General features: G+C 44.6%; 1 protein-coding gene across 7 annotated transcripts in view; it reads right to left on the bottom strand.

Moving 5' to 3' along the window:
• The window catches only part of LOC118210219 (fibroblast growth factor 12-like), a 42,695-nt gene that overhangs the window by 5,420 nt on the left and 24,512 nt on the right, over positions 1 to 12,763 (bottom strand). For 6 of the 7 annotated variants that reach the window (XM_035386231.1, XM_035386232.1, XM_035386230.1 and 3 more), the window contains 2 exons: positions 8,400 to 8,510; positions 4,762 to 4,865 (listed from right to left, as the gene is read on the bottom strand). In XM_035386231.1, coding sequence (XP_035242122.1) covers positions 4,762 to 4,865; positions 8,400 to 8,510 — 215 coding nt within the window. Of the gene's footprint in view, positions 1 to 4,761; positions 4,866 to 8,399; positions 8,511 to 10,370; positions 11,560 to 12,763 lie in introns of those variants that run through there. The other variant, XM_035386227.1, reaches the window with a different exon arrangement.

Below are 12,763 nucleotides of genomic sequence, written 5' to 3'. Positions count from 1 at the left end.
TGTTGGGTGGGTCCAATGGTCGGTCTGCAGTACTCTCTTAGTTAAGGCAGATGTTATCAAACTACAGTGGGCTGCAGAACAGTAAAGTAGGTCAGTTAGAGTGTGATAAATAATGGAGGCCTGCCTATTCACAGTGTGCTCCTTCGGTGTTAAACACAACTTCCACCCCCAACACTAATGCTGAACAAGGCTCAGAAGCTCTGCATCTACAGTCCGAGTTCTCTCACACTGAGTCCTGTGTACAGGCTTCGGGAAAGTTAAGGTTAGACACGGGCCTTGGATTTGAAAAGGTCTCCATGGTGCCATTTCTCACAGTGAGTTTTCTGGGAGTGTTAATTTGTAGAATGAGACATAGGCCTACTCACCTTCTGCACCATGGATGTAAAACCTAGGCGGACAGGGGACACACATCCCTCCAAACTTCAAATGTTCCCTCCCAATATTATCATGTTCCCTCCCAATATTACCACCCACCCCCCCTCCCCCCACAAAGAAAATCCAGTTTGTTGTCCCTCTAATGTTGAAATGAGGTCTACGTCCTAGTTCAGCAAGGACCGTGGGAATCTGTACTAACAGCTATTGATTTCACGGCACCTGTGGGACACTGTAGGTCATTTGTCCGGTACTCATACACTTCAGAAATCAGCACGGAGAAGCTTCATGCCAAAAACAAAAGGTGGGAGCCAGTCTCCCCTGTCCCTTCTGGTGCTGGGAGACCAGGGGGTCAATGGGAGCTTCATGGTGGCTTGACAGGGTCAGTACCCAGGATGCCTGATCAGCAGGCATTTTAGCAAACTGAGTTCTACTATATCAGTGGCTTACAACCTGTACAGGGCAGGGTCTGAACAGGAGACCGAGGAGCTGTAGAACATGTAGAACTATCTATAGAGCTGAGGGGTGAAGGTCTGCAAGGCTAAGAAAACGCCTGAGCCTTCACCCTGTGAAACACGCCATTTTGCACCAGCGCAGGTGACTGTGAGCAGAGGCAGGAGTTTCTCCACATCCTGTCTCCATTTCCACGCAAGTGCTTTCAGTGTGATGAGCGATGATGTCATTCTGCTCGGTGTCTCTCAGTAAAGCGGTGTTGTCGGGGTAGAAGCCACAAGTGACCACACGCTAGCTACTATCTGCTTGGGGAACCTTTACTCAACCAAAGCTCCTGCATTACAGCTTCTGCACATTAATCTTCCATCCCCAGAGGGCTGACACATCAGGCAATGCTTTCAGAAAAACCAGCCCAGTTCTGTGTGCCAATACTGCTGCCTGATACTCAGACACCCCTGCCAGGTACTCAGATACCTAATTCACCCTCAAACACAGAGTGGAAAAGCATTTGCAACAAGGCAGAAGACAGTCGCAGGTGAAAAGATATTTCACCTAAAGCTCATCCATGCCTCTCAAGGCTCCTTTAAGAACGGTCGGAGCTGGTGGTCTCTTACCGACCGCTGGTGGAAAAAGGTACAAGTGGGTTTTTTTAATCTACAGAGGAGTACTGCAGTCAGCACAACAGTGTCACTGCTGCAAAAGATCACGGCATTGTTTCCCTAAGCTACTGACCAATGGGTGCAGTAAATAACTGACCAGCTGAGCTCTGTCCATCTGTTGAGTCACCAGCATTCTTCCTCCACACTTTTAGACACATTAAGAGTCACGATCCTGGAATTTCCCCCGATTTGCGCTCAAAGCCAATGGTGAACTTACTCTGCAGATCTGAAAAAGGCACATAGTTGGCACATGAGGAGCAAGATGTGTGTTTGTGTTTTTATTTATTCATTTTGACTGGACATTATAGGAACAGAGACCATTTAATTTATGCTTTCTATCATCTCCAGGGGAACAATACAGAGCTTATTCTGCGAAAATGTAATTTAAAATTAAATGAGAGATACACACTTTCCTGTGAGTAATAAATATGCCACATATATCAAAGCCTATCAGATCTTCTGAGTCATCTTTGGGGAGGAAAACAGCTGCCTATTGGCTGCCTGCCACAGGCTGGAGGACAGTGAATGACCACTGGAACTCGCCAGAAGAGTTAAACTGCTGAGAGAGACTGTTGTGGGCCGGATGAGTTATGCTTACTTTAGATTTACAATCTATGCATTCTTAATATTGGTAATATTAATATAATTCATACATTATTATGGTTTACTATTCACTGTGACCCCTTACCCCATTTATTGTGTGCAGACATTGCCAGCCATATTTCCTTCTAAGGCAATAAAGATATTTGAATTTGACTAGCTTGGTGCAGAGCAATGCTCTCGCTCTTGGGCAGAAAGTCTTTCGTCAGACACCATTCTGCACTTATAGGCTGTCAGAACTGTTTTCAGTACTCATATTTCAAAAACAATGTTATATTTATGGACCTCCAGTTGCACAGCATACCATGGTTCCTCATTTTCTCCATCCCAAATAGACAAATGTCCTTTTCGAACCCAAGGGCATTTCCTTTTGTAAAATGTGCTACTCAAAGTGGAAATGTACAGTAAATTACCATCAGTACTGATTCTGAACATCATTCACCAAATATGCTAACTGCATTTTCAAACACAGCGAATGCCTCTGTGAAAGCACTGGTCGGACGTGGAACAACATGGAGCAGAGAAGAGGAGCAGAGAACTGTTCCCCCTTTTTGGTCAATGTCAGATATTTATACTGAGATATACTATACTTATACCCCCCCCCCCCAAAGTCTGGGAGGCCTTTGGGAGTCACACGTCTGGTTCCGCTATGCTACACTGGCGCCGAACAGAGCAGAACATGAAGCCACTGTTTATAATACGAATATATGAATGTACATCATTCACATTATACTAGGGAATATCATGTCATATTCATTCAAATATCCTCCTAAGCCATGGAAGTTCATTTTTGAGTCTGGTCTTAATCTCAACAACCATACAGTATGTTCTACAAGGGACATTCAATAAAAATAAAATAATATTTTTGGAATATTTCCATTGCAACGTGTTTTTGTCATCCAAGAAATTTGTATTACGTGTAAAAATTTTAAAAAAATGGAATGCAGCCTTTGTGACTCTAAAGAGGTCAAATGATGTCAAAATATTACTACCTGTGTTTCTATGCCTGTGCCACTACAGTAATTAAGATCCAGGGGATTTCAGGTTTCAAGAAAATTAAGTCAATTAAGGAGTCTGTTTTACATTGTTAAGCACCTGCTCTCCTGTGAGTGCTCTCTATTTACTAATAGATGTTTTAGTTTTTTTCAGTCAAAAAGATGCATAAAATGGCCATTAGCCAGAGTGTAATGCCTCTGTGTGTATTTTAACCCAAATATTACCTGGCACAGGCACCGCCACAGTACACCACAGCTGTAAGACAAATGGTGAATTTGGAGCAGCAAGTTCATGCCCTCTGTCTATGTATAGTCAGACCATCCCTTCCTGAGATGACTCTCTGGGATTTACATGTAAATTCAAGCACATTTCTAAAATAGAGCCAGTTAGCAGCAGCTGAGCATAGGCAGAGGCTGTGAAGCCCCGCCTCCTTTTGTGACAAGCACGTGAGCAGCAGCTGAGCGTAGGGAGAGGGTGTGAGGCCCCGCCTCCTTCTGTGACAAGCACGTGAGCAGCAGCTGAGCGTAGGGAGAGGCTGTGAAGCCCCGCCTCCTTCTGTGACAAGCACGTGAGCAGCAGTGGCAGCGGCTACAAGCAGCGGAAGCAGAGAACTTACTGTTAGACGAATAATAACTCAGAACTTCATTTTGATGCTTTCGCAAGGTGCTAATTGGACTAAGAGTGCAAAGTTTAAAGAGTAATGTAAATGGCCACAGGAGGCACAATTAAGTGAAAGGGGATTACTTGGGGTCTGCACTTAAATTTAAAGCTTCACGTATTTCTTTCTCCAGAGCCACTAATGGCTTCCATTAAAAGAACAGTACTTTCAGGAAGGCCCAGTTTGAAAAAAATCAGTTCAGAAAGCACAGCAACCCTTAAATCCTCCTCACATCACAGACAGGCACTTCAATATCGGTGTGGTCAGCCCACATGAAGGATTACGTCTGAGGTAAAAGTGAACTGTGAAAGGTAATACCACTACCAACACAACCCTACTACAACAGAGGGCTGCACCAACACAGCCACGCATCAGCATGGTCAACCTATGACTACAACCCTGTACAAACACCAATACACTCTTAAAGCTAGACACTTCAACACATATGCAGACATTGACCAGGCCAACATGACCATAGAGGTCCAGTCGTTAAAAGAAACACAGTAAATAAAACCAACTTGCAGCCATAGCCACATATGTTTAGACATGTGCGTATCTAAATTGCAAAAATAGAAATAGGAGACAATACCACAAGACTCATAAACACAGAGAGACACACAAACACACACACCCACACACGCAAACAGACAGACACACATGCACACAGAGAAACACACAGGCACACACAGACCCATACGCACACACGCACATGTGCACCCACGCATGCACACACACACACACTCACATGCACACACACGCATGCACACGCACACACACACACGCACACACACACATATGCACACACAGGCACGCACACACACGCACGCACAGGCACGCACACACACGCACGCACATACACGCATGCACACACACACACACACATGCACGCACACACTTGCACACACACACGCATGCACACACACACACACAGGCACGCACACACACACATGCACACACACGCATGCACACACACACACACACAGGCACGCACACACACTGAGAGGAGGAGGATGCATATCTTACTGAGCTGTACATGAACCCCTCTCCATTCATGGCTGCATAGAGTCCAGCCTTCACCCCCTGGATGGCCACCACTCGCAGTCCTACCGGGATCAGGTTAAACAGGGCTGAAAAACACAGAAGCGTCGTCACACACCTGCCACCTGTCACCCTCACACCTGCCACACCAATCCTGGCACCTTCTGCATGCATCACAGCCACACCTGGGACACAGGTGAGGACCAAATGCATTCATTTGTGGGGACGTAAAATAATCATATGAAAAATGAAAATGTCACAAACATATGTGAATACATTTGATGCTAGTCAAGAAGATGTAAAAAGGGGAGAGGTGAAAATATGAGTAGCTTGTCCGATCTCTCTCTTATACTCATCCACTACACACCTGTCTTCAGAACACCACCTTCCATCATACATGCACACATACATCATGGAAGCCATATATCCCAGAATTATTTGAGTCAATGCAACAAGTGAAGGTAATGTGAAATATAGGCAAAATATTGAAACAAATAAAAGATATTTGTTTATATCCTGAATACATGGAGTTGGTTATGTAAAGGATGTGTCTGCTTGAGTCACTGTAACTGCCTAGAAAATATTTTCTCTTTGAATCTCACTTTAAAAAGGATCAGGGATGAAAAATTACTGTGTTGAATCACTGAACTTAGCTACCCAGCTGAACCTGCTAATGTTAGTTTGACGCAGTGCTGTTATAATCATAAGGCTGGCAGGGGTGTATGGGCCAGGTGTAGGGCGGTGTTAGGGATTTGTGATGCGGGGTCCGGAGGTGGCTGTTGTGTTGCCAGGTACACAGCCAGTGCTGGATCAGTCATACATCCAGGCTTCAGCTCCTGTCAGCTTACTGTGGGATTATGGGCCTTTTGCCAGAGGGATCTTACTCCAAGTGTGGGCTGACGCGTGTGCAAATATAGACTGTGAAGAGGTCCCATCAACAGGCCTCTCCAAAAGAATGGGCTTCCAGAACATTCCAGAGAACTGTGACAGGGGACTCATGGGACAGGGTGAATTATATTTATTATTATTATTATTATTATTATTATTATTATTATTATTATTATTAATAATAAAAAAAAAGTAATAATAATAATAATAAACTATCATTATTATCATCTCCATCATAAATTCAGAAGTACCTGTATTTCTGTTGATATCAATTCTTTTTTATTGTTATTGTTGTTCTTCTTCTTCTTATTATTATTATCATTAGTAGTAGTAGTAGTAGTAAACATGGGGGTTTATATGGATATTTGTTTTTTTATTTTTTATTTTTGTATTACATGATCAGGCATTGAATTTTGCAGAAAAACTTCTCATGAAAGCAGAAGTACTACAGAGCTGTGTCAATGAAACAGAAAGCACACTGAAGATCTCGCTCTTTGACTGTTGCCTCTCTCCTTTCTCCCCTCTCTCTCTGCCTCTCTGACTGGACCTTCTCCTGCCTCGCACACAAACTCCTGGAACCCAAGCAGCAGATCCCTGAGAGCCCACGCTAGCCCAGCCCACGCAGATCCCTGTACATTTCCGACACAAGAATTCCTGTAATTACGAAATAGAGTTACAAAACAAAGACAAACATTCCTGGTAATCTGCAGCAGGCCGAGCGTGTTGCACGCTCCTATGCAGGCCAGGCTGATAAACAGAGCTGTGATGTAATCCGTAAAGACAGAAGAGAGTGGATGGTAGATGAGCGGAGAGGAAAAATCCCCCGGTGTGAGTGGGAGAAGATCTTCTCCTGAATGAGCCCGGGGCAGCATCACGCCGCCTCCCGCTCCTGCTCCTCCATAAAACATTCAGCCGCAGCACATACTCTCCCCTCTAATCCACCGGCACGCTGCACTCACAAAACACTTCCAGCAAAACGCATTTCAGCACCTGAAACATGGAGAACTCATAAGAGAGAGGTTCTCTTCCACTAGTTCCATGTAAAGCTAAAGAGACAAGTGTGAGGTCTGGAAGCCACGTTCGGAATGGGTGGGCTTCTTCTGCCCTCTCCCACTGTCCTCAGCTCTGGATGGGGAGAATGGCTCATTCTGTGCAACAGGAGGAGAAGGATTGGTGCTCATCTGCCGAACTGTGGAACCTGTGTCTTATTTTGTTCTGTTTCCTCCATTCTCACAGCATGGCTCACGAAGGGTCTGACATTGAGCTGGCCCTGCAGCATTTACTAGAGCCATAAACACAGACTGCTGTTGCAGCCCACCCACACCTCCCCAGGACCTCCTGCCCTCACCCTCACATTAGATCAACACTCTCCTGCAGTGACTCCCCATTCTGACACACACCCCACTGCAGTGACTCATTCTGACACACACCTCTCTGCAGTGACACCTTGTCACACACACCCCTCTGCAGTGACTCATTGTGACACACACCCCTCTGAGGTGACTCATTGTGACACACACCCCACTGGAGTGACTCCTTGTCACACACATCTCTCTGAAGTGACTCTTCATTCTGACACATACCTCTCTGCAGTGACTCATTGTGACACACACCTCTCTGAAGTGACTCTTCATTCTGACCTACCTCTGTACAGTGACTCCTCATTCTGACACATACCTCTCAGCAGTGACTCTACATTCTGACACATACCTCTCAGCAGTGACTCTTTATTCTGATACATACCTCTCTACAGTGACTCCTTGTTTTGACACACACCCCTCTGCAGTGACTCCTTGTTTTGACACATACCTCTCTGAAGTGACTCTTTATTCTGATACATACCTCTCTACAGTGACTCCTCATTGTGACACACACCCCTCTGCAGTGACTCAATGTTTTGACACACACACCTCTGCAGTGACTCCTCATTCTGACCTACCTCTCTGCAGTGACTGTTTGTTTTGATACACACCACTCTGCAGTGATTCAGTCCTTATGACAACTGACTGACTGATCTATCACCTCATCAGCTGACATCACACAGCTTCCAAATTTCAGGGCGCTAAACAACACCTTCACTCGTGAAGAGGAAGTGGTATTAATAGCAACTATTTTCAGCTAAGAAAACCAGGAAGAGACAAACAGATAACTGAGGCTGCTGGGAGCGATAGGAAACAGATTCCACGCATGTGACTGAGTTACAAATCAGCAGCAGAGCCACACAGGAGCATGGAGGGAAGGCAGGACACGCAGGTGCTGGTGAAAGAGAAGAGCCAGCAATGGGCAGATGCATCAGGTCTGTGAGTCACAGGAGTACTAACATTAATGGCCGCCAACAACCAAAGAAAAGGGTGAATGATAAAATCTTCATTCTATAGAACAGTCTTGAGTTGCCAATTAAAATGGTGTTGTTTTTCCAGTAGGGATCATGAGGTCTGCCAAGGACTACAAGGAACACTGCCATTTAGTCTTTTCATTATGATTTTGGACCTCTATGAACTGACAGTAACATATGTATTAATTAAGGGATTTTGAATGTCTGTCCTATTGTGGGCATATGGAAGGGTACCTCTGGGCGTACAATGTCTTGTTTAAACATACACACATACACACACTTGTGGTGAGAAGAACACATAGCAATGTATGTTTTCCATGATTTTGTTACGGTAGCCATATTATAAACCTGCTGAATTGTGGAAGTGGTGCATGCTGGGAATTAGAGTGCTTTAACTCACTGTAGTCGCTATTCTCGTCCTTGGTCCCGTCAATGTTGCCGTCTGGCAGCATCTGCAAGTAGAAGCCTTGCTGGCTGAACAGTCGGGTCACAATGCCTTTCAGCTGCGGCTCTGAAACACAAAAACACCCGCACCCACCGGAGGCACGTTAGACTCCGCCCCTCTGCATCACCAACACCCATAATCAAAACACAGTGTGGATCAGTTGAACAATCATACACACACACACACACATCAGTGTCACATACAGTATGCATACTGTATCAGTGTAACACGCCTGCCTCAGTGTCACACAGGACAGGTACACTTCCCTGCGGGGCACGTTCAGGTCCCCTTCACCCCTCTCTGTGGCCTGTGTAACTCCCAGCCAACTGGCCGAGCATAACACACAGGAACCAGTCAAAATGGCGGAGTATAACTCTCACATTCAGGCCACTGTGCTGTGCACTTCCTCAAGACCCGAAAGCTCCTTCACTGACTTGGCTTGAAATAGCAGAATGCTGTCACTTCGTGTCAGGTTGGTACTGGTTCAGTGCGGTCTGAGCTGACAGATATATGCTCAGAGTGTCGGAATGTGGCAGCAGCCCCTACCTTCATCACCACAGAGCACTGCACCACAAGTGAGTGCTCTACACCCACAGGTTTAGCTACTGGAGGAGAACTGCATAAAGAATCCCGATCTGCCTGAGCATTATATTTTTGTTTGTGTGTGTGTGTGTGTCTGCGTGTGTGTGTCTGCGTGCGTGCATGCATCTGTTTGCGTGTGTGCGTGTGCATGTATGTGTATGCGTGTGTGTGTGTGTATGTGTGCATGTGTGTGTGCGTGTGCATGTGCATGTGTGTGTTTAGATACGCATACATGCATATACGTGTCAGGGAACTTGAGTAAACATGGGAGTACACATGGGTTCATTAAATTTTCAGTTCATAAGAAAGGTACCTGTACAAATGTCATGTTTGATTTTACTGTTACATGCTATAATGGCTGTGAAATGGGGGCATGAATCTGTACTACTGTAATCATATTTCACAACACAGACACAACAACACACAGAGGCTGTCTGTTTCATTGAAATCATTTAAAAAGGAAATAAAAAAGTAAGGTCAGGGTAAATGCATTACAGAGACAAAGCGGCGGACTTCTGCCTTCAGAGGAGTCCCACAGTGAGGAGTGTGAGCAGGAGATGGGGCGCCTCGCTGACACAGCACACTGATGGAGACTCAGGGACTGACCTAGCCTGATGCTCTTACGACACACCTGTGGAGGGCTGGAGGAGGCGTCTTATAGCGAGAAGGACAAACAGCACATTTCAGACAAACCAGCGCAGGGCTGCCATTTCCATCATTAGCAACAGGAGAAAGCACTCAGCACTCGAGGTGGAGGACTTGAGGCAGAGATCTACCGGACCTGTCCTCTATCACAGTTCAGATGCACGGTGAGAAATGTGGACCCTGCACTCACGCTGGAATACAGGTGAAGCCCCACTAGCCATAACTCCAAATGAGCTGCAGTCTCCTTTCTGTGCACCAATGCTCAGCGATATAAACACTGTGAGCAACCTAATTCTACACCCACACAGATTTAAGCACACCCTGATATGAAGTGACCAACATACAATTGACATGTTGCTGCGCTGTGCTGCAGGGATGATTTTTATCTCTTCACATAGTCTAGTAGTGCATGTTTTACACTTAAAAAAAAGATTTGTGCTACAGTAGAAAAGGGCCATCTGAACATCTCTGACAAATAGATATTGACAGGAACAATACTATTATAAAACAAGGTTCATGCGATCACAGGACATGGTACATACGTAAATTCGTGTATCTGAAGTGGTAGACTTTGGTGTTTTTGTTCGAATTGATATAAAACAGCTAGTGAAGAACGAAACACGTGGGACTTTGACAGAGAAGGAACCTCCCTGGGACTAACGAATAACCTTCGGGCAAATCTAAAATACAATAACTGACCTGGTCTCCGCCGAACAGTTTTTTTCTTCCCGCTGCAGAAACGAACTTTGCTAAAAACCCCAAAAATATGCCTGTCACACAGAGAGCGAGGGTCTTTAGTCGGACTAGTGCGGCGTTTGGATGTGGAAACACGGTCGCTGTTGGACTCCCTAGCTTGGCGTTTCTGTCGGATGAGAGAGCTGGCGATCGCCGCTGCCATCTCCCCCGCGGGCTAATCGAGGTGTTCCACAGAGGCAGATGTAATGACTGCGCGCAATAATATAAAAACTGTAATAACCAGTTCTGTTGATTGCAGTTGGTCGTCGTTATCCTCGCACCTGATATTCCCAAAACGAGGAATCCAAATCTTTAAAATATAGCATCTTCTCAGAGTAGTCAAAAGTATAACATTTCCACACTATCCCGGTGATAGCCTCTTCAATGTCTGAAGACGGTGTTCTCCATTTCAGCAGAGTTTAGAGTGAGAGGGGACGCATAAACGCATATAATGATTTCACAACTGCATGCCCTCATTGGTTATTGCATGACACACAAATATAAATACACAAACCATCTTTCGCAAAAGTGCGTTCCATTCTGAATTGTCATGTAGTTGCATTTCTAAAACGATGTCAACGGACGTACATTAAATCCTAAAAATGTGCTGGACAGGATGCATCGGACTTTTCCTGGGGATACTGAATCTTTCTATTTCACCAGTTTAGTGTCAAGTACCGTCTAATTCACAGCTTTGCAACTTTTCAGTTCAACGACAAACAGCTGCCAAGCGGAACCGCGAGACAGCAGCCAGCTCAGCCCAGCGCACGGTCGTTCAGTCGCAGCATTGCTTTCCGAGACTCGAGGCACTAGTCGCCAACCTGAGCCACTGAGCAAATTCATAATGATGTTTTAGAGTAGCGACAAAATACAATTTCAGTAATTCAAACATATTCGTTTCCCACGTAAAAAAATGTCTTCACAAAACGATGAAAATACTTAAATGTCGAATATTTCCATGTTCCAATAAAAACAAAATTAACCCAAAAATATCAACTTCAAAAGCAGATGAGGGAATCGGTACTTCTCCCTGACGCCGAGCCAACTGAGTGCCTTTCCGGCAGCATTTCCTCTCGCTACGCAATCCTACGTGATTGAGGTTTGGATGAGGTATTCTTAGAGCCACATAGAAAAGGCGAGATGGGGAGGGGAGGTTGCCAACGGAACTGCAGCATTAAAACTGAAGCTCACGTCTGTCTCTCAAAGTAAAAAATATGAAGAGAACCTACCGTACTCCCCCACACACCCCACTATGTCAGGCTGTCAAACAGCCAAGGAGACGTCGCGCGCGTCCCCAGTAGCTTAATCTATCATTATTACCGATTGCAGAGATGCCGATCAGCCTACATTCACGTTTAGAGGTTTTGGCACTGAGCCTTACCACAACTTTCTTGCACTAAAGCAATAATTACGTAGTGAATAAAACAGTGATTAAATGTGAACAGGAATGAAGCGTTGCATTGTAAGATGTAAATTGAAAATTAGGCTATTTTATTATATTTGCATTGAAAGTTTTGGCCAGAAATTACAGCCTAATGTAAGTAACATAACTGTCTGTAATAAATATAATACTATCTAGCTGATGATTCCACGTCATTTAATCCCAATTAATGTGTATATAACTATGTATTAATGGTATCTTAGAAGCTACTTCATAATTAATAGGCTGTGATTTCATGTCCTTGTGTCCACAGGAATGTAGTTGTTCCTAAATAACGCTGATCAGGGAAACCAGGTCTGTTAATATTTGTGTAAAGTTACACCTGTTGACATGGTTCTGAATTTTCCCCAGAGATCTGTCTAGGGTGCCCCTAAACCCCTACAAGTTGAGTATTCCTGGATCCCTCAAAAGCAGGTTCCTTTAAACCCCTCCAAATGATCCTCTCTTAGTTCTACTAGCTAAAAGTGCAAAAATACAACCCACTTGGACTGATGAGAAGTGATAAATGCACTCTTTGAACTATTGTGTGATAGATGCACATTTTGCTATTATCCCAATAATGATTAGATTCAATAATATGTAGGTGGTGGCTAATCTCCTGTGCTGTAGTGAATCAAAGTTTGGGAGGTTAGCAGGGATAAATCTCCACTGTACAGGATTGTGCTGTGGATAGGGATCATGACCTATGGGTTATGAATTCAAATTACAGTTATGGGTATATACCCTTCAGTTGGATTGACAAATCAATTTGTGAACAGTCTCATTATGTGTTTTCTAACATTGCTACGTCATCAAATTCAAAATAATTAGCTGAAGGAATGGATTCTAAAAATATTTCCACTGGCACTCCTCTGTGTGCGTGTGTGTGTGTGGTGGGGGAGGAGGGTGGGGGGCAGTGCTTATAGCTCTTGCTGCA

This window comes from Anguilla anguilla, chromosome 12 (genome assembly GCF_013347855.1).
Source record: "Anguilla anguilla isolate fAngAng1 chromosome 12, fAngAng1.pri, whole genome shotgun sequence".
Taxonomy (NCBI): Eukaryota; Metazoa; Chordata; class Actinopteri; order Anguilliformes; family Anguillidae; genus Anguilla; species Anguilla anguilla.
This window is presented reverse-complemented; position numbering and strand designations above follow the sequence as displayed.